The following is a 26,085-nucleotide window of genomic DNA, read 5'->3' on the forward strand; positions in this document are numbered from 1 at the left end:
AACTGCCCAGGCCCACTTATACATGAATTTTTCCCCCCACTTCCCTGGTGGCTCAGATGGTAAAGAATCTGCCTGCAATGCGGGAGACCTGGGTTTGATCCCTTGGTTTGGAAGATCCCCTGGAGAAGGGAATGGCAACCTACTCCAATATTCTTGCCTGGAGAAGTCCATGGACAGAGGAGCCTGGAGAGCTACAGTCCATGGGGTCGCAAAGAGTCAGACACGACTGAGTGACTAACACACACACAAATATGTATTACACAATCCACAGTTGGTTGAATCCTCAGATGTGGAACGGCATATACAGAGGGCTGATTGTGAAGTTAGTCATGGATTTTTTAACTGTGCAGGTCATTACCTTCACCCTCATCTTTTTAAAACTGTACTGTATGATTTCAGATGTAGAATCTAGAAAAGCCAGATTCATAGAAACAAAGAGTAGCTTGGTGCTTGCCAGGGGCTGGGAATTGGGGAAATGGAGAGATGTTGCTCAAATGGTACAAACTTCCAGTTTTAAGATGGAGTAAGTTCTGGGGAATCTAGGTGTCTTTTCTTTGCTTTTTTGGCCACATCTTGTGGCATGTGGAATCTCAACTCTCTGACCAGGGATAGAACTCGAACTCCCTGCTGTGGAAGCAGGGAGTCTTAACCAGTGGAGCGCCAGGGAAGTCCCAAGTTCTGGAGGTCTAATATGCAGCGTGGGAACTATAGTTAACACGTATTCTGTACTTGAAAGTTGCTAGGAAGGGTATCTTAAATGTTCCCACCACAAACATTTTAAAAAGGTAAACTACGTGAGGTGAAAATAAAGATATTGAATTTTAACGTAGCTAGAAAAATTTCAGGTTATATATTTGTGTGTGTGTGTTTTGAGAGCTCCTTGGAAACATTCTTATTTCAAGGCCTGAAACCAAAATTGTTAAAATATTGGATATTTTCATCTCTTTTATAAGCAGTTATCATTGAAGTTTATTGTAGCTTTCTTTTTTAAAGTTAGTTTTAAACTCTATACATTACAGAAAATGTTCTTAAAATCTGAAAAAATTGAGTAGATATATTAAAGGTTGTTCGTTAGGGAAGAAAAAAGATCCAGGCCTTTAGTCGACTACCCATTCTCAATTTTTTTAAAACAAATTTCTTGTGTATATTATCACACATACTGAAAACAAGAGAAAAAGTAAAATGAACTCCCACGTATCCATTATCAGCTTTAATAACTGTCAACATTCTGCCAAACTTTTTTCATCTACCTCCTGCAACTATTTTTCTGAACTATTTTAAAAGAACTCCTAGACACTTCATTTCACATGTAAATATATTAATATGTAAGTCAATTTTAATCCCAAAATGTTAATGCAATATAAGTAAAATTACAATGTATAGATGAAGCAATATGCCTGTTCTATTCACTCATGAAAACCAGACATGCTAGGTGCTGGGAATATTAGAGAGAGAGTCAGTTGAGGGCAGAAGATGGAAAGTTCATGGGTTATTTAGGTGAAAAATCAAATACAAGCATTATTGCTCCTAGGTGATGATAATGGTAATAGCTAATATTTATAGATAAATGACTATTTTAAGCCCTTTGCAAATGTTATTAAGAATAAATGTCATTTTTCAATAAAAATTTTAAAAACCACAAATGGTTTCTATGAAATGGAAACAGACTCATGGTTGCCAAGACAATGGCGGGAGGGATGGATTGGGAGTTTGGGATTAGCAGATGCAAACTAGTACATATAGGATGGATAAACAACAAGGTCCTACTGTATAGCACAGGGGACTATATTCAATATCTTGTGATAAGCCATAATGGAAAACAATATGAGAAACAAGATATATATGTTGTTGGATGGATGAGGAAACTGAGAAACCCAGAGAAATGAAGTAACTTCCTGGAGAGCATTCAGATCATAAGAGGTTAAGCTAGAATTTTAATCTAAGTGGTCTGATTTCAGAGGCTATGTGGTTGTTTAGTCACCCAGTCATGTCCGACTCTTTGTGACCCCATGGACCACAGCATACCAGGCCTCTCTGTCCCTCACCATCTCCCAAAGTTTGTCCATATTCGTGTCCATTGCTATGGTGATGCCATCCAGTCATCTCATCCTTTGACACCCTCTTCTCCTTCAGCCCTCAATCTTCCCCAGCATCAGGGACTTTTGCAATGAGTCAGCTGCTCTCATCAGATGACCAAAATACTGGAGTTTCAGCATCGGCATCAGTCCTTCCAACAAGTATTCAGTTGATTTCCCTTAAGATGGACTGTTTTGATCTCCTTGCTGTCCAAGAGACTCTCAGGAGTCTTTCCCAGCACCAGTTGAAAGGCATCAGTTCTTCATGGCTCCGCCTTCTTTGTGGTCCAGCTCTCACAACCATATGTGACCACTGGGAAGACCATAGCCTTGACTATATGGACCTTTGTCAGCAGAGTTATGTCTCTGCTTTTCAACACACTAAGTCTGTCATAGCTTTCCTGCCAAGAAACAAACGTCTTCTGATTTCATGACTGCAGTCACCATCTGCAGTGATTTTGGTGAGCCCAAGAAGAGGAAATCTGACACTACTTCCACCTTTCCCCTTCTATTTGCCATGAAGTAATGGGGCTAGATGCCTTGATCTTAGTTTTCTTAATATTTAGTCTTAAGCCGGCTCTTTCACTCTCCTTTGCCCTCATCAAGAGGCTTTTTATTTCCTCTTCACTTTCTGCCATTAGAGTGGTATCATACGCATATCTGAGGTTGTTGATGTTTCTCCTGCCTATCTTGATTCCAGCTTGTAACTCATCCAGCCCCACATTTCTCATGATGTGCTCAGTGTATAGATTAAACAAACAGGGTGACAACAGTCAGCCCTGTTGTACTCCTTTCTCAATCTTAAACTAATCAGTTGTTCCATACAGGGTTCTGACTGTTGCTTTCTGACCTGCATACAGGTTTCTCAGGAGACAGGTTAAGATGGTCTGGTATTCCCATCTCTTTTAAGAGCTTTCCATAGTTTATTATGATCCACACAGTTAAAGGCTTTGGTGTAGTCAATGAAACAGAAATAAATGTCTCTCCAGAATTCCCTAGCTTTCTCTGTGATCCAGCGAATGTTGGCAATTTGATCTCTGGTTCCTCTTCCTTTTCTAAACCCAGAGTGGACATCTGGAAGTTCTTTGTTTGCATAATGCTGCAGCCTAGCATGCAAGATTTTAAGCATGACCTTACTAGCATGGGCCCCTGGAGAAGGAAATGGCAACCCACTCCAGTATTCTTGCCTGGAGAACTCCATGGACAGAGGATCCTGGTGGGCTACAGTCCGTGGGGTTGCAGAGTTGGACATGACTGAGCAACTAACACTACTAGCATGGGAGACGAGTGCAATTGTCGGATGGTTAGCACATTCTTTGGTACTATCCTTCCTGGGAATTGGGATGAGGATTGACCTTTTCCAGTCCTGTGGTCACTGCTGGGTCTTCCAGATTTGCTGACATAATGAATGCAACACCTTGATGGCTTCATCCTTTAGGATTTTGAACAGTTCTACTGGAATTCTGTCACATCCACTAGCTTTATTAACAGCTGTGCTTCCTAAGGCCCACCTGACTTTGCTTTCCAGAATGTTTGGCTCTGGGTGGCTGACCACACCATTGTAGTAGTCCGGTTCATTTGGATCTTTTTTATACAGTTCTTCTGTGTATTCTTTCCATCTCTTCTTGATCTCTTCAGTGTCTACTAGGTCTCTACCATTTATGTCCTTTATTGTGCCCATCTTTGGGCAAAATGTTCCCTTGATATCTCCAATTTTCCTGAAGAGATCTCTAGTCTTTCCCCTTCTATTGTTTTCTTCTGGTTTTATACAATGTTTATTGAAGAAGGCCTTCTTGTCTGTCTGTGCTGTTCTTTGGAAATCTTCATTTAGTTTGATATACCTTTCACTTTTTCCCTTGCTTTTTGCTTCTCTTCTTTCTTTACCTATTTGTAAGGCCTCCTTGGATAACCACTTTGCCTTCTTGCTTTTCTTTCTCTTTGGGATGGTTTTGTTCGCTGCCTCCTGTACAATATTATGGACCTCTGTCCATGGTTCTTCAGGCAGTCTGTCTACCAGATCTAATCTCTTCAATCTATTCATTACCTCCACTACATATTCATAGGGAATCTGATTGAAGTTGTACCTGACTGGCCTAGTGGTTTTCCCCACTTTCTTTAGTTTAAGCCTGAATTTTGCTATGAGAAGCTGATGATCTGAGCCACATTCAGCTCCAGGTCTTGTTTTTGCTGACTGTATACAGCTTCTCCATCTTCAGCTACAAAGACAATAATGAATTTGATTTTGGTATTGGCCATTTGGTGATGTCCATGTGTAAAGTCGTCGCTTGTGCTGTTGAAAAAGGGTATTTGCTATGACCAATGCATTCTCTTGGCAGAATTCAGTTAGCCTTTGTCCTGCTTCATTTTGTTCTCCAAGGCCAAACTTGCCTGTTACTCCTGGTATCTCATGACTTCCTACTTTTGCATTCCAATTCCCAATGATGAATAGAATATCTCTTTTTGGTGTTAGTTCTAGGAGGTCTTCTAGGTCTTCATAGCACTGATCAGCTTCAGCTTCTTCGGCATTGGTGGTAGGGGCATAGACTTGGATTACTGTGACGTTGAATGACTTGCCTTGAAAACGAACTGAGATCATTCTGTCTTTTTTGAGGTTGCACCCAAGCACTGCATTTTGGACTCTTGTTGATTATAAGAGCGACTTCATTTCTGCTATGGGACTCTTGCCCACCGTAGGCTGTGCTCTAAGAAAAAAGACTACCTTAATATTGTGGTAAAATCCATGCTATTTATCCACTAAACCATTTCATTTTCTTCCTGGCACACAGGTAGACTTGTATTTCCCAGCTCCTTGGGCTTTAAACAAGCCATGTGACTAATTCTGGCTAAAGGAATGTGGGTGGATATTAAAAAAAAAAAAATCTCTGGGTTGGAGCGATTGTTTCCCAATGTTACAGACCAGGGTTCTTGGCCTTTCCCAATCAACAGAAATTGATCAGAGGCTAGACAAGAAATTTAGGCAAGGCTTTACTGGAGCTCCTGCTGTAGCAGAGGGGAGTGAGAACAAACTACAGTTTTCCTTGCTCACTACCTGTGGTGGAGGCAAGCTTGTTCCTTATATGGGGTGAGGGTAGGGGTGTGTTCAGGGGCTGGCCAGAGGGGTGGCTTATGTGATTTGCCTGTCTCTTATGGGGTGTTGTGTGCAAGGGTCCTGTGCTTTGGCTCCCGCTGACACCCAGTTTTTGCTCCAGGTTCCTCAAAAGTGGTCACTGGTTTGTTTTTTTTTTTTTTTTGGTCTCTCTGTATCTTTGGGGTCCAGAATTTGTCCCAACTGTGCATGCACACAGTTGTTTCTAGTCCCATGTAGTTTCTTTGTATTTTGTTGCTTGAGGAGAGGTGTCCAGGTGCAAGCATTGCAGCAGAGAGTCCCAGATCCCAGCCTGTCTCACAAAGATGAAAAGAGCCTGTATCGCTGGGTTAATTGCTTAGAGGCGAGCCTCTCCATCAGGTACATTTTTACTGAACTTTGTGAGCACAAGAAATAAGCTCTTACTGTGCTAAATCACTGAGATTTGGGGGGGGGTGTTTGTTATGGCAGATTGTGTAATTAATACTAATAGAAACATTTTAAACTTTTAAAAATTATGAAATAGTTCAAAACTAATGAAAAGTACAGAATATATTAACAATCATACCTCTATCCCTAGATTTAACAGATATTAATATATTTGTTATACTATTCCTATTTTTCTAAGCACACAAAATATCCATAATTTTATATATTGTAGACAAAGTAAAAAATGTAAATGAGGATAAGAGACACCACCTTCAGGATAGTAATTACATCTAGGGAGGGGTAGGGATGCGGTGATGCTTTATTAGTTATTAGCTATTAGTCACATTTCCTTCTGGTCAATCTTCAAGAAACCCATTGGGTATGGGTGTGTTAGTTGCTTGGTCATGTCTGACTCTTCACAACTCCATGCACTGTAGCCCACCAGGCTCCTCTGTCCATGGAGTTGTCCAGGCAAGAATACTGGAGTTGGTTGCCATTCTCTTCTCCAGATGATCTTCCTGACCCAGGGATCGAACCTGGGTCTCCTGTGTGGCAGGTGGATTCTTTACCACTGAGCCACCTGGGAAGCCCAAGAAACCCATTAGATATAACTAATAGCTAATAACCAATAAAGCATCACCACATCCCTACCCCTCCCTAGATGTACTTACTATCCTGAAGGTGGTGTCTATTATCCTCATTTACATTTTTTACTTTGTCTACAATATATTAAATTATGGAGTATTTTGTGTGCTTAGAAAAATAGGAATAGTATAAAAATGATAGCTTTTTTCATTCCATATTGTTTTTGAGGTGTCTCCATGTTGGTACCTATAGGTCTAATTTATTCTACTATGTAGAAACATAATAATTTACTTATCCATTCTCCTACTGAGACAGTTAAGATTATTCATATTTTTTTGCTTCTACAAACAATGAACTTCCTTGTATCATCTGCCTAATATCATACAGTCAGGGGAGACCTGTCTGAGGATTTCTCATTTAAGCTGATATTGGGAGGAGGAGAAGGCAGCCACGTGAAGAGCTGGGAAACAAGTGTTTCAGGTGTCTGGAGTAGTGGATAAGCCCTAACACCTTAGGGAATGGCATGTACTAGACCCACCCAGGGCAGTTACAGTGAAGTGAGTGAAGGAAAGAGAGGCAGGAGGCAGAGGTGGAGAAGCAGGCAGTCTACTGTGTTAATAGCTTTAAAGGCCATACTAAGAAGTTTGGGTTTTCTTCTACGTATATGGAAAGCCATCGAAGTGTTCTCATTTTCTCTGGATTGATCAGATCATACTCACAGTATTGTGAGTTCCTTTCTTCAACTTCACTACGAATGGAAAGTGAAAGTGTTAGTCGCTCAGTTGTGTCTGACTCTTTGTGACCCCATGGACTGTAGCCCGCCAGGCTCCTCTGGCCATGGAATTCTCCAGGCAAGAATACTGCAGTGGGTAGCCTTTCCCTTCTCCAGGGGATCTTCCAAACCCAGGGATCAAACTCCGGTCTCCTGCATTGCAGACAGATACTTTACCATTTGAGCCACCAGGGAATGGAGCAGCTCTTAAATGAATTCAGTTACTGCTTTTGGAGGAAGTGATGATAATATCATAGGAAAAAAAATACTTTTCAATTCCTTTCCCAATCTTTTGTGTCTGAGGGGCAGCTGTATGTTTCAGAGTGAAACTACAGTTGACCTTTGCATAACACAGGTTTAAATTGCATTATATGCAGATTTGTTTCCAATAAATGTTACTACATGATCTGAGGTAGGCTGAACATCAAGGTACCACAGATAAGGAGGAATTCTGGTTAAAGAAGGCTGACTATAAATTATACTATAAACTATATATAAATTATGGATTTTTGACTGCGAGGAGGGTCTGTGTCCCTAACTACTGCATTGTTCAAGGGTCAACTGTATATGTACCAATTTGTCAATTTTCCATCAAAAGGGCTTAAAGGGAAATATTCTTTTTTCTCCATATTTTGCAATCAATTTGTTCTTTTACTAAAATCAGATTGACTTCATGAAAGATCTAGCATTTAGGTTGATTTAAGAGCTGAGGAAATATCATACTGCTAGTTCTGAGTTTCATCTGCTAATTCTCAGATAGTTTTATCTGAGGTGTGATAGAATCTGGTGATGACCAAATACAGAAACACTTGAAAATTGGGAATGAAAGAAATAGGCACTTATACTAATAATACAATGCCAAACATTGTATTGTGGGCTTTAAAATGATAAATTACACTATTTCCAAAAGTGATTTGGATATGAACCATTCATTTAGTATCTCAGCCAAACATTTTAACATTGTCTCTCTTTCCTTTCTTATTTCTTCTATATTTGCCTGTGGCTATACTAATCAGGTTGGGAGGTGGGCTATCACTTTCAGGAGTTTTCATTTAAATTACCTCCCCGATTGCCAACAATTGAAGCAAAATACAGTTATTTTCCTGTATTTTCACCCTATTTTCTGTTAGAACTTTTCAATTTTTAAAGATACCTATACAGAAATTTCATTAAAATCTAAGCTGATGGATGTGGGTGAAAATTTCTCTTTTTTAAAACAACCCCCATCCACCTAAGGAAGCTGTGGTACATATACACCATGGAATATTACTCAGCTGTCAAAAAGAATTCATTTGAATCAGTCCTAATGAGATGGATGAAACTGGAGCCCATTATACAGAGTGAAGTAAGCCAGAAAGATAAAGAACATTACAGCATACTAACACATATATATGGAATTTAGAAAGATGGTAATGATAACCCTATATGCAAAACAGAAAAAGAGACACAGAAATACAGAACAGACTTTTGAACTCTGTGGGAGAATGTGAGGGTGGGATGTTTCAAAAGAACAGCATGTATACTATCTATGGTGAAACAGATCACCAGCCCAGGTGGGATGCATGAGACAAGTGCTCGGGCCTGGTGCACTGGGAAGACCCAGAGGAGTCGGGTGAAGAGGGAGGTGGGAGGGGGGATCGGGATGGGGAATAAGTGTAAATCTATGGCTGATTCATATCAATGTATGACAAAACCCACTGAAATGTTGTGAAGTAATTAGCCTCCAACTAATAAAAAAATTAAAAAAAAAAAAAATAAAAAAATAAAACAACCCCCATCCACCCATTAATTTTTTTATTTGCAAATTGGTTGTAATTTCTCTAGGTATAATCTTACTGCCCAATAGGATGAATACTAAGAGGCATGGTGTATAATTGTGTTTAATATAGACAATAAGACCGAGTCAAAATCCTATTAACATCACACAATCAGAATGTGTTAGAAAAGACCTTAAGGACCATCTCAGGGACTTCCCTGATGGCCCAGTGGTTAAGACTCTGTGCTGCCAGTGCAGGGGGCTTGGGTTTGACACTTAGCTGGAGAACTAAGGGCTTCCCTGATGGCTCAGATGGTAAAGAATCCGCCTGCAATGTAGGAGACCTGGGTATCATCCCTGGGTTGGGAAGATCCCCTGGAGAAGGGAATAGCCCGCTACCCGCTGCAGTATTCTGGCCTGGAGAATCCCATGGACAGAGGAGCCTGGCAGGCTACAGTCCATGGGGTTGCAACGAGTGGGACAGGACTGAGCAACTAAAAACTTTCACTTTTTGGAGAACTAAGGACCATCTTGTACATCTTGTGTGTATGTGACCACCAGGGCTTTTTGGCTGAAGTCAACAGTTTTCAAAAGAGGAAAAAGAACCTTCAATAAAACAAAACAACTGCCAAAGAAATGATACCATTCTAGCTAACTTAGAAAAAATTTGTTTCCTAAGGTAGCAGCATAGGGATGGATCTTAGGGAGAGTATCTACCCTCCAGCAACTGTACCTGTGGGGGCTGTAAGTAATCCTACTATCTTTTAATGAGTACTAGGATGCTATTGTTTGTGTAAATGTGCTTTAGGATCACAAAAGAGGGAGCAAGTGATTAAGATTACACCCTCAGAAGACAGGTGAATTGTCTTCAAGAATGACTAAGAATTACACAAGGGGACAAGAATGAGAGTATTTTAACCTTAGGAAATAGCAAGTGCATCTCTTACTCCTGAGTCACAGATAAGACTCTGCAAAAAAGATATTTGAAAAGGGTGGCGGCAACTGACACTTTTAAACAGTGCACATTAAAACCACCTAGGAAGCTTTTAAAAATCCTGAAGCCCCGACCAATTAAAGCCGAATCTATGGGGAGAGGAGCATAAGTATTTTTTAAAACCACACACTCCTCCATCTCCCCCCAGATTCCAACGTGCAGGCAAGGTTGAGAATCATGGCTTTAAATCAGAAAGCAAAATATTAAGCGTGCATTTTGAGCGGGAAAATGTGGCAGTAGGGCATAGAAAACGAACTGAAAAGTCCTTGAAAGGCAGGGCGGCTACTTCAACAGCAGGGACAAGAACCAAGTGGGAGAGTCAGTGGTAGAGGATTTAGACTGTTTCTGCAGTAGAACTGTCAGGTTTTGGGGGTCGGTAAGGAGCTCAGCCTATATCCAACTCCATTCAAGTGAAGTTATTCTGCCAGTGGCCCTTCTTCTACCCTCAATAATATTTTCTCGCATCTTTTCCCACAGTTAAAAAAAATGACAGAAACGTCTCCTATCCCACGAAAGGCGCATGGGCAGACTGTGGGAGGTGCAAAGATCTGAGATGTCACAAGCGCTCAGCCGTAACAATTTCTTTTCGAGTCCAGAAACACAGGTCACAAACATCTGGGATGGGGTGTCCTCCCCGGCCGGGTTGCACCCACCAGGGGAACGCTGATGAACACCTCAGCACAAATCGGATCTTTTTAAATTCCGGAGGGCGGCGAGGGCAAGGGCCGGGCAACTGCTGACGTTCTCGATGACAACACTGGCTCCGCCCTTACACTCACTTCCGGCGGCTCGCAGCCCCCGTTTCCGCTTTTCGCGCCCGCGCGCCGGCCCCGCCCCCCCCCCCCCCCCCCCCCCCCCCCCCCTCCCAACGTCCCCCCGCCCGGCCGCCTGGAGAAAAGGCACAGGTTGCTGTCGGAAGTCCCCCTTTGGTTCCCCTTCCGTTCTTCCTAACGACTTCCGCTTTGGGCCGTCAATATGGACGCTGCGGCTGCCTGGCCGAGCGGCCTCTGAACGGTTGCTGGGGCGCTGCTTCTCTGCGGCTGCCGCCCCGCTTCCCCGCCCTCCCCCCGCCCCTCGCTCCAGTCCCTGGAGCCGGCGGCCTCGTCGCTACATGGGGGCGGGCCTCTGCGGCCGGCGTGAGGCTTCCTGTTCTGAGGCGGCTCGGCAGTAGTAGGCGGCGGCGGCGGCGACTCCGCCCGCGCCCACTTAGGCGCGGTGACTGAGCGCCCGGGAGGGAGGTTCGAGGGCTGCATCTTGTACCGCTGCGCCAAGCCCGGCCCTGTGCCGCCATGGCCCCAGTGCAGCTGGAGAACCACCAGCTGGTCCCGCCCGGAGGCAGCGGCAGCGGCGGCCCCGCGTCAGCCCCGGCGCCTCCTCCTCCCGGAGCCGCCGTGGCAGCGGCCGCTGCGGCCGCGGCTAGCCCTGGCTACCGGCTGAGCACCCTCATCGAATTTCTACTGCACCGGGCCTACTCGGAGCTCTTGGTGCTGACGGACCTGTAAGTGCCGCGAAATCCACGCCTGCTCCCCAGCCCCCGCTTCCCGCCCAACCGGCTGCGAGGTTCTCACCTCCTTCTCCCCAAGAGGCTTTCTCCTCTCCGCTGGGCTGCTTAAGTCTAGAATTTCTGAACTCTTGGGGCCCAGCGGAGGTGGAGGAGGAGCTTTCCATTTGGGGTCCTGGAGATGAAGCAATCGAGACTTGTGAATTATGCACGTTGTTTGACTTTCCCTGAAAAGCCCATCTTTGGAATTTTTGCTCGATTTGCCTGCTGAACCTTATTGATTTGTTGGTTGGAAGCTTTTTAGCCCAGACTCCGAGTTTAGGGTTTAGGAATATATATTATTCGGGCGTTTAAAAAAATTCCCAAAGACAGATTGTGTTACAGCCTCTTACGGTACATTTTAAATGTAGGTTGTAATTGCTTCTGACAAAGTTTGAACTCAGGAGATGTATGTAAAAGAATGCAAAATGTTGGATCCCAACGTTTGTTTTCCTGGAATGTTTGGGACTGTTTGAAGTCTTAACACTTGTAGTGTAAGTAAAGAGTTTTTGGTAACTAGCCTGTTGTTACTGTCTCGTGGGGTACGAGGGGAGTTTATAAATCACCAAGTTACCAGTAAAATGCCTTGGGATATGATTAGAGTGTTAATCCCTTCAGAATAGGATTAGAATACACTGTAATGATTTTCAGGTGTGTGAAGAAAAGAAACTATGAAATTTAGGGGTATATATAGTTGAATTACTGTTTCACATTTTTGAAATTTAGGTTCAGAGAAAGTAAGACTTACTAGTTTTCAGCTAGATTCATTTTTATCTTTTAGTAGACTCCAGTGTATTCAGTTGAAGTACATTCGTATGTAGGTATGAGGCTGTGAAGTGTCACAGTAATTTGTTGTTAGAGACTTAAAATGTTCTTTTGCAGATGACTAAAAAAAGAGGTTCCACTTAATCCTGTAAAACATCATTCTGAGAATTTTGATATACTTTATTGAGGGGGATGGAAAGAAGCCTACCCCTAATGAGAAACTTAAATAGCTGTCATGATTGGATTATGGTGGTAGTATACTTCTCTGCACCGCTTATTGTTGGCTGTCATATAAGAATTTGAGTAGGCATAAGAAAAATCTCATGTACTCATCCTATGTATAGCTGTGGGAAAATGTTGAAAACTGCCGCTATCCGTGGTGTATAATTTGTATAATTTGTCTTTCCATAGGGCATTTGTAGAAATTCTTGGGTTATTCTGTTTTAGCATAGTTGTGAAAAGAGAAACATTTATTGCTATAGGATAAGTATATAGGTTTAGTCTTGCACCCTTTATATGAGGATGATTCCTACACTTATCTCGCCAGCACAGACCTCTCCACTGAGCTGCAGACTCTATCCACATGCTTTCATTTAAGCACCTAGTGGACATTTCAACCGACCAAGTCCAGAACCAAACTCCTGATTCCATTCAATCCCCCCCCCCCAAAAAAAAAGAAACTTTCCTATCTCACTAAATATTCTCTCTATTCTTCCTCTGGATGCTTAGGCCAGGAATTTTGGACTTAATTCTTGGCTCCTCTTTCTTCCAATCCCACATCAATAAATTCTGTCATCTCTGGCTTCAGAATCCCATCACTTTTCAACCATTCCATCAAGTGTTAATCCTTTGCTCCTGTTACTGCAGTAGTCGACTAACTGATACCTCTGCTGCTATCCTTGCCCCTCTATGGTTTTTCCTTCATGAAATAGTCAGGATGATCCTTTTGAAACTTATTCTTACTCACAACTTTCCCATGGTTCCCAATCTCAGAGTAAAAAACTTTTTATAGTCACCCATAGAGTGACCATTAAAGTTTATGGTCCAGATGAGGATGCTTTTGAACATGAAAGGTGGAACTATTAATAACTATGTCAGAGCAACAGGCATAAACTGGGACTGTCTTGAGCAAACCAAGACTGTGGTCTGCCTTTAAAGTCCTACATGATGTGTCTTCTCTCTCACTGCCTTTGTTTAGTTGTTTTTGTTTAGTTGCTAAGTCATGTCCAACTCTTTGTGACCCCATGGACAGTAGCCCGCCAGGCTCCTCTCTCCATGGGATTTCCCAGGCAAGATATTGGGATGGGTTGCTGTTTGCGTTTCCTCCATTGTAGACCATGGAGAATTTAAGGGGAAAATTCACTGTTGTTCTTGATACATAGGTATATAAAATAACTTTTTTCTCCTTTGATTTGTGGTCACCAAAATTGGTTTAGGAATAAGTTCCTAAACCATGTATTTTTCCTTGTTCCAGGTAGAAACTGTCAGGGTTAATGTATTAATATAAAATCAGTGTTCAAGGTATACTTTATGAGTCTTATTTCTGCCACATTTGATGTTTGTGGAGTATTGAAAGTAAAAAAGATGGTTTGTTTTTGGCCCTGGATTTCTAAATATTTTTCTTTTGCTTGTTCATTTCCTCCCGCCCTTCCCTCACCCATGTATATGCTCTTATCTTAGAGTTTACATTCTGCTGTGATTTTTTTTTTTTTAGAGATTTAAGTTCTACTTTTTAAAAACCTTTTTTTAAAAAAAAAAAAATTGAAATCAGAAAATGCTAGAATCTTACACACTTTGGTGTAAATAAGGTTTTTGTGACTTAACTGCACTCTCGGGCTCTTGCCCCAAGTGGTGGACTTGTCATCCATAAAGGAACTTTAAATAGATGAGGAGGAATTGGGGAGAAGAGGATGCAGGCAGCAAAGTCTATCCTTTGTCCCTGAAATGATACCACCTCTGGCAAGAGAAGATCCTTTTAGGGTTTCTGGGACAAGGGGCAAGAGCTGAAACAATGATTCCTGTTCTTTCTGCCTCCAAAGACTCTGCTCTCCTCTTTTTCTCTCTCTTTCACACATGCACACAAGTATCCATGGTTCTCATTCTCTCCCCTCTTAAGGACAAGGGAGAGTTCTCAAGGAGTGTCTTCTGAGTCTTTCACAGGCATAGGAACTTGGCCAGCAACTGCTTTTACTTGCGGTCTTATCATAATACGTCCTTAATTTTTGCTTCATCCTCTGATCTGCTGGCCCTTCCAACTCCTACCAGTTTCTTTTGTCACTTGGATCATAACTTGAGCTTCCATCCCACTGTCTACGCTACGAACTGTAGGTAACTATAAGCCAGAGCTCATTTTACTAGTTCCCCTTCCTTGTACCGTGAATCTCTGGAGGTGGTTTTAGTTTTTCTGCACCTGTGGCATGTCAGTGGGAAAAGAGCATCTTAAGTGGCTCAGTGTGTGTTCTTCAAGAATGGATCTGATGTAGGGGAGGCTTTAGAGTTCAGGCTGTTGAATCTTGAACCGTGGAGAATGTGGTGATTCAGGAAGCAGATCAGGAGCTTTCTAAGCATCAGTGGATATGAGAGTGTTAAATGGTATAGTTTATCAGGGAAAATGGTGACATTGGTTGCTGGCTGTCAGTACTGCAGAACTAGCAAAAAAGAGATCAAAATTTTCCTGGAGCTGTTTAGAAATAATCATTTGCATCTCACCAAGCGACATCATAATTGCTGTATAACCCTTGGATGACACTAGCCGTTTCCCATGCCTAGCTTAACCCACCATAACAAAGCATGAAGGGATTGGTGCTTGGAAGCAAGGTTCTGTTGAATATGGAGAGGCTGGCAACTAAGTACCTTGTATTCATGACCATTTGGTCTTAAAAGAAGATTTTCTTTGACTTCTCTGTGATGTAGTGTGCTAATAAGACTTGGGCTTTTTTTAATGTTTGAGGTTTGTGCAGTATCTTTTGAAGAACTTTGAATGGAGAGAAATGTTCCTTTGTTAGTTTTTCCTTTGTAGCTATATTGCTGAAAACATAAAAATTATGAGTGGGAGCCACACAAGCCTATAGTGGCTATATGTCCAGTTTTTCCTAAATGCTAAGGTATTTTAATAGAGTGAAAGTAAAGGCCATAATCATACTTTGATGAAGATGTGCATATATCTAGTCAACTTCTTTTTTTTCTTCTTAGGCTGCCAAGGAAATCTGATGTGGAAAGGTGAGTATGAAAAAAACCTTAAATCTGTGTTGATATATCTATGAGTGAGTGAGTGAGTTTGTGTGAGTGTGAGAGAGAGTGTGGGGGGAGATATGTATAGGTATGGGTAGTAGGATTGTGGACCGGGAACCTAGGCCCAGAGAGCCTAGGGTGACTTCTCACACCATTTGTTTAAGATGAGCCCCGGGAAGTGTAATTTCCGCATCCTTGACAGTTCTTGGTATGTGGCCAGCTCTGGACCTCGTCTTCTAGAAACTGACCAGGTCAAGTGCCTCAGGGTGTGGAAAGATGCAGAAGATAGAGAACTAAATGGAGATAGCTGGTTGCTCATTTCTCATTTTCTGGAGTGATGCTATTAGATAACTTTGGAGAATGGACATTTGCCTATTGCTATTACTGATTTATCAGAGGAGGCAATGGCACCCCACTCCAGTACTCTTGCCTGGAAAATCCCATGGATGGAGGAGCCTGGTAGGCTGCAGTCCATAGGGTCGCACAGAGTTGGACACGACTGAAGTGACTTAGCAGCAGCAGCAACATTACTGATTTATAGTTAAGAGAATTTTAATTCAGTTGGAGTTGGGGCTTAAGACATAACTAAATGCTAGTTCGTTTCCACAGCCCAAGGGAACAAGATAAATTAAGGGTTGAAAGATATCAGATGATGGAGATTTAAATTGTGGCTACAGTATAGTCTACTTGACTCTGTCTTTGGCACTACTTAGTCTCCTTGGTTGATCTTTTTTTTTTAATACCAAATCACTTGGGTGAATTTTAGCATTGTTAGTGACTAGGAGCTGCTCCACCCCCCACTCCCAATGACCTTTTTGATAGAATTCGACAGAGATTGAAAAGATAGAGGTAAAAAGCATACCTGTGTTATGGTTTGGCTGGTCCATTTTAAAGGAAGGAAATGAAAATCAGGATGTGTTCTGTCCACTCTGGGGTAGAAAGGGAAAGTGGGCCTTGGAGAACCAACCCTTGCTGCCTGTCACCTGAGATAGCGTGGTGTCAAGAAAAAGAACATGTCAAAGTAGTTTACAAAGGGGTATGTTTCCTTTCCAGTAGAGGAGCTCATCTGGCAAATGGAGTTCATATTATACAAATGTGTTTGCTTTGGGAGAGGAGAGGAGGCCTCACTTCCTCTGTAAGCTGTTGCTAAGTTAGAGTGAGAGCACTAAGGTGACTGCCAGATGGGAGTTGTACATTTAACATTTCTGCTGTGTCCCAGTCTTGCCTGTGATGCACTCTGCTTGGTTTATCTCTAAGGATCCTTCACAGACACTGGCAAAGAGTCTTAATTGTATCAGTGTCCTGGATTCTTCTCTTTGTACTACCAATAATATTGCAGGCTGAATCTTCAGGAAGCTTTTCAGGTTGTTTGTGGGCTATGTATGCTCTTAATAGAAGCTAGACTCTATGGTCTTCAGTCAGGATTATGTTGCAGCAGCAGGTTTCATTTTGGTGCATTGCATTGTGGGGTTACTGTTGTGGAGATGCAGAGGTATGGATTGGATCTGTAGGTCGTTGAATAGCTGTACTAAGATTAATATGTCTGAGTCCATTTGGAGGGACGTTGGTGTCTTTCTGGGGCCTGTCATCAGTCCTGACCTGTTGAATATTTTTTTTGCGTGTCTTAAGGTAAACCGTGAAAGGTAGGATTATCAGTTTTGTAGCCGACATGAAGTTGAGAGGTCTAGCTAACATGCTGATTGACAACATAAAGCTTTTGGTGTAAAGCTTTTAAGGCTTTATGAGGAAAGGATAAAAATACTGATATTGGGAGAAAAAGCATTGTAGTGGATATAGCATAAAAATAGATATGGGCAGGCCTAGCTTTTATTTTTAGTGCTTTATTTAACTTTGCTTGGGTAATTTAATATCCAGGCTTTTCACTGAATTTAGTTTGGTAAAGAGTTGCGTAGTTAAGCTCTTTATTCAGGTTTATAAATCATGCTCCTGCCAGATGGGAAATGGACCCTTGCTTTTGTAAAAATAATACAGTTTCAAGCTTTGGTAAGGAGCTTTTCACTTCTTTCTCTTAGCAAAAAGGTTACTGATTCATAACTCATGGTTTCAATATTGAAGCATAATTTCATTCCCTTTGTGACCCAGTTAACTTCTATATAATTTTAATTTGTGAATATAGTATATTTTAGTAAACAACTTTTATTGTAGTATAGAATTAATTATAAAATGTGATTCATTGCCTAAGCATTCTATTGGATTTATTATTCTGGGGTAGAAAATGAGGCATATGCAGGTGGTATACAAAATGTGACAATAATTCATATTTAGATAAATATTTTAGGTGGGTTCTTTCATTGTAATGGTTGTAAACAGATTGATTCATATTTAGCTCAGATGAAATTAATTGTGAAATACTCCTTCAAATATGCTGATTCATTAAGAGTTGTTTTGTTTTGTTTTAAAGGAAAATAGAAATAGTGCAGTTTGCTAGCCGGACACGCCAACTCTTTGTTCGACTGTTAGCTTTAGTAAAATGGGCTAATAATGCTGGCAAAGTGGAAAAATGTGCGGTGAGTTAAACTTTTGACTTTATTTTATATAAAATAACTTTTTGGAATGTTAACTTGTAATAGGCATAGTTTCTAATTTTAACTCTAACTTATATCTGCTGATATGTTTTCAGAGACATTACTTATGTGAGTAATCATTTCTGTATGATAACATATAGTATATATCTGTAGAAACTTATTTTTTGTTTATGGACACCTAATCAGAAAAAAAAGAGTAGACCATATCTGGAGACATTAAATATGAGACTGAATGTAAAGGGGGAAAATGGTTAGTTTACATTTGTATGATTTCTTAGAGTTTACAAAGTATTCTCTAAATTTTACCTCTTGATTTCTTGACAGCTGTTTTGAGAGTGGCAGAGTCTGTATTCTCTTCTTATTTTACAGATAAGGAAATAAGTTTCCTAGAAGTTAAATGGCTTTTTCAGGGCCACAGAACTGATGATAGCATTTATCTATCCCTTTATTCAATGGGGCTTCCTTGGTGGCTCAGACAGTAAAGAATCCACCTGCAAAGCAGGAGACCCAGGTTCGATACCTGGGTTGGGAAGATCCCTGGAGAAGGGCATGGCTACCTACTCCGATATTCTTGCCTGGAAAATTCCATGGACAGGAGAGCCTGGTGGGCTACAATCTATGGGGTCGCAAAGAGTTGGACATGACTAACATACTTGTTTATTCATCTGTTCATTCTCCAGACCTTTATTGCACACAAGGCATAAAGATATGGTGGATTGAGACTCAAATAAAGCATAGTCCCTGCCCTCAAGAAGCTCGTGGTCTTTTGACTGTTGGGTCACTTTTTTGAATTCAAAAGGATGACCTGTAGTGAAGTTTACCAAAGATGCTAAAATATACCCACCACACACACCTCCCTCAAAAGTTTTAAGCTGTGTTCAAGAAGGGTTAAGGAGTTCATATTGGAAAGGGTAGAGTAATTATAATAAAGTGAATAAAATCCTAAAATGATGAGAACATGTATTAATCCACATTAATTAAAGTCAGTTCTCCAGATCCAGCTCTGCAAGGCCAAGTAGCCTTCTACCCACTGTAGGAAAAGTGGATAGATTCTCTAAGTGAACTTGACATTGATGCTCAGATTCTTTTTTCTCATTCAGTTATGTAATAACATTTAAAAGTTTTATCAGTTTTTATAGGTGCAAGTTCAAAAAAAGCTTACACTGGATAAATTATATTCAGATCATTTTCAAATTCTGAATTTGCCAGGTTTCCTAGATAAATTCAAATCAGCTACTCAGTATAGAGGTAATTTATTTTTTGCACCTGACAAGCTAAGTTGAAATATTTTTATAGTAACTGTATTTGCAGATTTATTGGCGTTTGCATATTCCATAAAGTTTCACTTCAGAAAGAAATGTATAACAATTGTATTTCTGCCCGTGACTTTCTGAAATGTCTTCTCAGTTTTAGCCCAGTGCATTTGATATCTTCAGTTTCACTAAGTTCCCCTATCATTAGACAGAAAGCTTATGTGAAAATTGCTAAAGTGAAAGGAAAAGAGGTTATGAAGAAGTTGAGAACTTAAAATTCTAGAATAATATATTTTTTGAAAGTTAAAAGAAGACATTTCTAGCCACAGATTTTTTTGTCTCTAGGAGTAAGCTGATATCATCCTTCTATATAACATTGGTCAAAGAGGGGAGGGTATCTTGTATCATATATTGAGTTTTTTTAATGGGGGAAAAGTCCTTTTATTTATTCATCTGTCTGTTGATTTGCTTGGTAAATTAAAGTTTGTAGACAGAAAGTCTTGTTCACTGTAAAGCATCATTCAAAGAATAATTTTTTAAATAAAGATGAATAAACTGGCTTATTTCAAGCTTATTTATCAGAAAGTTTACAATTCGTTTCATTGTTTTTGGAAATTTGGGCACCAAGCCTAATGAATCTATTTTGGCCAAAATGAAGAACCATGGTATAGTATTTCTGAAAAGTCCCAAGGTTTCTTTTCAATAGCTAGTTAATTTGGGGTAATCTTTTCCTGAAGATATTCAGACTTTCAGTAAAGAATTAGGTATTACTGAAGTATATAAAATCCAAGTGTTCAATTTTTCAAATCCAGTGTTAAATCCCTAATTATACTATGGGTTTTTTAATTACCTGTTTGATACTACTGAGCTGTATGTTGATAAAATAATATCAAGCAAAATCTAAAACTCTTAGTTTTGATATTGAGCCATATTGTATTCATCTTTCATTAATTCATAGTATTTTCCTATTTTTTGAACTGGCTGTCACAGTAAGTCATATTCTGAATAAAGTCTCATATTGAACTTTATACATAACGTTTCAGTATTTTTGTTTTGTGACTGTAGATACCGTTGTGCTGTTGTCAAGAATAAAGTCCATAAACTGGAGAATTAGAGGGTTATTCACATATTGACACTTGGTGTTCTCAACTTAATGATTATTTAACTAGACTCATTAGAGGTTCTTAATAGATAATGATCTTTAGCCATGCCAGACATATTAAGTGTTTAGCTGAGTGTATAAATACATGGTTTATAGAACTCTGACTAATGGTAAAACAATCTGGATAATGTTCTAGCTAAGAAAAAGAAAAATCTCCTTGAGCTTTTTTAAAAGCAACATTGAGGTACAATTCACATACCGTACAGACTACCCATTTTTGAGAATTCCTGGTGGTCCAGTTGTTAGGACTCTGCACTTCCACTGCAGGTAGCACAGATTTGATCCCTGGTCAGGGAACTAAAATCCCACAGACTATGTGGTGTGGCCAAAATAATATAAAAGTGTACAATTCAGTGGTTTTTAGTATATTCACAGATATGTGCAACTATCACCACAGTCAGTTTTAGAAAATTTTCAAATTGTTACCCTTTAATTGTCACCCCAAGTACCCCCCAGCCCTAAGCAGTCTCTGCTGTCTCTATAGATATGCCTCTTCTGAATATTTACATATAAATGGAATCATAATATATGGTCTTTTGTGATTGTCTTCTTTCATTTAGCATAATGTTTTCAAGGGTCTTCCATGTTGTACCATGTATCAATACTTCATTTTTATAGCTGAATTGTATGGATTTACTGCATTTTGTTTATCATTCATCCATTAATGGACTTTTAGATTGTTTCCAGTTTGGGGCTATTATGAATAGTGTTGCTATAAACATTCATATACAGGTTCCTGTGTGGACATGTGTTTTCATTTCTCTTGGGTATATACCTAGGAGTGGAATGGTTGGATCATATGGTAACTGTATATTTAGTAATCATTTGAGGAACTGCCAGACTATTTTCGAAAATGTCTATACCATTTTACATTCCCATCAGCAATGTAAGAGGGGTTCCAGTTTCTCCATGTCAACACCTGTTGTTGTCTGACGTTTTTGGTTCTAGCCATCCTAGTAGGTGTGAAGTGGCACCTCACTGTGTTTTTTGTTTGCATTTCTCTGATGAGAATAGTGATACTGAATAGTGATATCAATAGTGATATTGAACATCTTTTCATGTGCTTTTGGCCATTTGTATATTTTCCTTAGAGAAGTGTCTATTTGGTGCTCAGTTAAAAATTTTAAAGGACTTTATTATTAATCATATCAAAGGCTGGTATGTGAGTACTTAAAAAAAGAACATGGTGATCATTAGGGACCTATATGGATTCACTAAGAAGTAACTCAAAACTTAACTTTTATTTTTATTAATTTGATTTCTAAGTCAAAGAAATACAGCTGGGCTAGTTTATTTTGAGTTGAGCAAGGCCGTTTAGAGAGTTTTGTTAATTAATTACCCACATTTAAGGTGGAGCAGTGTAGGCCGGATAAACTATGACACCCCACGAGGGTTGATGCACATCTTCCTGGAGGGAAATCTTTAGTTTTCTTTGGCTTAAGCATTTTTACAGTGTCCTAAGTGAATGGAGATTTGGGATGACCTAAATCTGAATAAAAACCAGTAACAGAAGTTGAAAGAAGCAGGATTCAGAATGGTTTTAAATAATAAGTGAATGGAGACTTGGGATGACCTAAATCTGAATAAAAACCAGTAACAGAAGTTGAAAGAAGCAGGATTCAGAATGGTTTTAAATATGTTAAAATCAGAGTAGAGTCATGCTTCACGTTCAGGATGGGAAAGGGGACCTTGCTTGAAGGAGATTGATGCACAGAAGATCAAGACCTTTTAGTTAACTTCAAGGTTGCTGTGTGGCAACAGTGTCGTGGCTCCTGATGTTAGAAGTTAGTGTTGGTGGTATTTGTAGGACTCCCATTTTACTAGTCATGGAAGGTAGCATTTCTACAGGGCTATGCTGGTCTTAACTGAAGAGTTAGAAAAAACAGTTTTTGGTTCCAGCTTCTCTGATTATTGACTATCTTTGAGCAAGTGTATAAACCTCAGCCTCAAGTTTTTCATCTCTAAGGTGATGGTAATTAACTGTTTTTGTCTATTTCTTAGAGTTGTAAAAATCAGATAATAAGTGTGGGAATGCTGAGAAAATGTAGGGCATTGTGTGAGCCTGATGTATTATTAATTCTGGATACCATATTTTAAGTTGATCACTGATAAACTGGACCATTTCCAAGCAGTGGACTTGGGATGGTAAATCAGGAATTTGGAGATGTGAAGACTAATTGATGTGGTTTGCAGTGTTCAGCTTGAAGATAGAGTGCGGCTTCCCCTGTTTGAAGGACACGAGAGACTTTTAAGTATTGTTCTGGAAAGGAATTAGTTTTCAGCTTCTGGATGAACTCTGTTAGTTTAGGCACACCTGTGAAATGCATTGAGTAGAGAACTGATGGAAAGGTTTTCTGTATCGGGCATGAAGTTGGCCTAGATCTCATAATGGGCAATGTTTACTAAGTGTTTTATATGTTCTAGGCACTGTTCTAAAGGTTTCGTATGCATACATTCTTAATCCTCAGAACAACCTTGAGAGGGAGGAAACCATCTCCATTTTATATTGAAAAAACAGAGGCACAGAGGGAAAGTAACTTGCCCAAGGTTACAGGGCTCATAAGTTGCAGAAGTAAAATTGAGACCAAGGCAGTCTGGGTCCAGGAGTCCATGCATTTATATCTACTTTATTACCAGTCAACTCTAGAAGTCTGTAAGAGAAAAAGCATTTTATTCTATTTATTTTTCCTAACTTGTCATATGTATGTGTAATGTTAAGGATGGAAAAATGAATTGGGAAACCTTTTATTTAAATTGATAGAAAATTACTGGTTTTTAAAACTATTTCTTCTTTGCTCAAATTACTGGAAATTTTTTTGATGAAATATTTTGATGAATGGAAAAACTATATTATTTCTTAAGGTTTACTTTGGAATCAATAAATGATATATGAAGTGAAAGAAAGGTGGCTAGTTTTCAAGGAAGCTTAATGCGTTTACCTTTTGCTTTAAAGATGATCTCAAGCTTCTTAGATCAGCAAGCCATCCTGTTTGTGGACACTGCGGATCGCCTGGCCTCGTTAGCTAGAGATGCTCTGGTCCATGCACGCCTGCCTAGTTTTGCCATCCCATATGCTATTGATGTACTGACTACTGGGTCTTATCCAAGGCTGCCAACCTGCATCAGGGTAAGTGTGTTCCCACCCCCACCCCCCCAAAATTGAAAGCTTTGGCATTAGATTCTAGAATATTAATAAGTAGCCCAGTCCCCCCCCCCCCCGAAAAAAAAAACTGTTCTGTGTTTTAAAATAAATATTTCATGTAGTTTGCTTTTTCTCTCATTAAAATTTGGGGGAGGGGAGGTGTTGAAATAAATGGGAGCCCGAACATGAGTAGCTATCAAAATGAGTTATGTATTCATTTAGGTGAGGGTGAACAGAATTGCAAAGGTAACATCTATTTCAGATGTGAAAATATGGCGCATTAGTTGCTTTTTGGAAGTGTTTTTTTATAAAATTTGTTGTAGTTGTTTATTCACTCGGTGCTATTGTATTTTATACTTCTAAGAAGTGGTAGAAATCATCTAGTGACATTAAGTTAGTTTCATAAATAGAGCATGAAGAAGATTGTGTTGCATTATTATCTTAGCCAGGCGACTGGTGGAATCATTGACACTCTAATATATGATAGTAATGGTCACTATTGATGTAGACTGCAGAAATGAGTGTTGAGATTCTCTCAGGTAAAGTAAGAAAATACTGTGTTAGGGCAGGCGCAGGTAAAAATTATGTCTCTTTGTACGTTATTTCTAAATCACTTGAACATTTTTGTAGGATAAAATTATTCCTCCAGACCCAATTACCAAAATTGAGAAACAAGCTACACTTCACCAGCTGAACCAGATTCTTAGACATCGGCTTGTAACCACGGATCTTCCTCCTCAGTTAGCAAATCTTACAGTTGGTATGTGCTTGGAATATATTTTTAAAGAATTGACTTGTTAGAATATTTTTAAAATCAGCTTTTGGGAGTTTTATCTTTTAAAATATCATTATGAAGTCTTTACCTACAATTTTGGTGGTGTTTGAAACTGTAATTTGTGCCATATCATTTCACTGTATCTGGAAATCCAGTGCTGGTATTTGAAGCTGAGGAGAGGGCAAGATCACCTGGGGCTGGAGGAGAGCCTGGGTCCTAGAGTTGAGCCTCAGTATTGTTCCTTGATGTTTAGAAGAGTTGCCTTTGATTTCTTGATGACCTGGAAGCTGGCTACCGTTAATGCAGGAAATACTGAATTGTTTGAACACTTATGAAAGAATCTTCAATCTATTTAAAATTTCTTGTGAGCAAGACTGAAAAGTTCTAGGTTAGCAGGAGGAGGCTGCTTATTTTCTAGCAAAGTAGACTATTTCTTCTTCTTCTAAAAGCAAATGGCCGAGTGAAGTTTCGAGTTGAAGGAGAATTTGAAGCCACCTTGACTGTGATGGGAGATGACCCTGATGTTCCATGGCGTCTTCTCAAGCTAGAAATTCTCGTTGAAGATAAGGAAACAGGAGGTAAGTCATAAATACTGATTTAAATCATAAGTACTGATTTAAATGTTGGATGTTTTTATGTTATTGATACATTCTTGCAGAATAATACATGTGTTTAGCAATTTATCCTGTAATTTGAAACAGATTTTATGATAATCATAACTCCCTACTAACCCCAAAGGTTTCAGTATTTCTATAGTATAATCAGTAGTTTTCATAGATAATTTCAGTTTTTTTTTTTTTTTAACTTATCGTTAGTATACTCTTCCTTAGTTGGTCTATGACAGAGTCTGGACACTTTTCTGAGTAACCACCTTCTTTTTTCCTGCCAATGGAAGATGGGCGAGCCTTGGTTCATAGTATGCAGATCAACTTTATCCATCAACTGGTACAATCTAGGCTCTTTGCTGATGAGAAACCTCTTCAGGACATGTACAACTGCCTGCGTATCCTTCTGAAATTTGAGCCCTGTATTTGTGAAGAATTTGTATCCCTCTACCCCCAACACACTTCCCTGGTGGCTCAGTGGTAAAGAACTCACCTGCCAGTGTGGGAGATGTGGGTTTGATCCCTGGGTCAGGAAGATCCCATGGAGGAGGAAATGGCAACCCACTCCAGTATTCTTGCCTGGGAAATCCAGTGGACAGAGGAGCCTGGTGTGCTGCAGTCCATGGGGTCACAAAAGAGTCAGACACGACTAAAGGACTAAACAACACCCTCCCCCGCCAGCACACACACGTTTCCATTTGCCTCTAGTCCTGAACTGGAGCAGCTTAAACTCTCTCCCTTACCCTTTCAGGGTGGAAATGGGGCTTTACACTGGCCAGTGTAAAGAATAATGGTAGATCTTTCTTTCTTTTTTTTTTTAAACCAAGCTTTTCATTTTACTGTTGACTTTGCAGGTAAAAATTTAAAATAATGAGGTAGAAATAATACTCTTTGGAGAGAAAAAAGAGTACTATTTGGTCTACCCATATTCTCTAAACTATGGTGAATTAAGGGGTAACCTGGACCTTTTGTTTATATTGGTTCAAAATTAAATGTAAAACCTTTTTCTAAAATTATTGTCACAAATCGCACCTCCTTTTATATACATCACTGGAGAAATATAATGGTCAACTTTTGGGGACTAGAGCATTTGTTATATGAAGTTTGCTTATACTTCTTTGGCTGTTGTAGTAATACATTAGATTTGCTTAACGAGATCCATCAGATTCTTTCTGCTTATCACTTCAGTTAGAAGTGCTACATTCTCAAACTCTAATGTTAATCCGAGAGCGGTGGGGAGACCTTGTACAGGTGGAAAGGTATCATGCAGGAAAGTGCCTCTCCCTCTCAGTTTGGAAGTAAGTAAAGTTGATTCTGGTGGCGTCATGCGATGACTGTAAATACCTTTGTTTCTCCTTTTCTCTCATGCA

The 26,085-nt window shown here is 39.9% G+C and overlaps 1 protein-coding gene across 2 annotated transcripts in view; it reads left to right on the top strand.

The window, feature by feature from the left end:
* Positions 1–10,655: 10,655 nt before the first annotated feature.
* The window catches only part of MED14 (mediator complex subunit 14), a 60,489-nt gene continuing 45,059 nt past the window's right edge, over positions 10,656–26,085 (top strand). Inside the window, exons 1-8 of one of the 2 annotated variants that reach the window (XM_043895311.1) lie at positions 10,656–11,194; positions 15,194–15,220; positions 17,655–17,760; positions 23,147–23,320; positions 23,966–24,095; positions 24,560–24,688; positions 25,006–25,113; positions 25,881–26,013. In XM_043895311.1, coding sequence (XP_043751246.1) covers positions 10,986–11,194; positions 15,194–15,220; positions 17,655–17,760; positions 23,147–23,320; positions 23,966–24,095; positions 24,560–24,688; positions 25,006–25,113; positions 25,881–26,013 — 1,016 coding nt within the window. In that variant the 5' untranslated portion in view covers positions 10,656–10,985. The remainder of the gene's footprint in view (positions 11,195–15,193; positions 15,221–17,654; positions 17,761–23,146; positions 23,321–23,965; positions 24,096–24,559; positions 24,689–25,005; positions 25,114–25,880; positions 26,014–26,085) is intronic. The other variant, XM_043895312.1, reaches the window with a different exon arrangement.

The sequence above is a fragment of the Cervus elaphus genome, chromosome X (assembly GCF_910594005.1).
Source record: "Cervus elaphus chromosome X, mCerEla1.1, whole genome shotgun sequence".
In the NCBI taxonomy this organism is placed as follows: domain Eukaryota; kingdom Metazoa; phylum Chordata; class Mammalia; order Artiodactyla; family Cervidae; genus Cervus; species Cervus elaphus.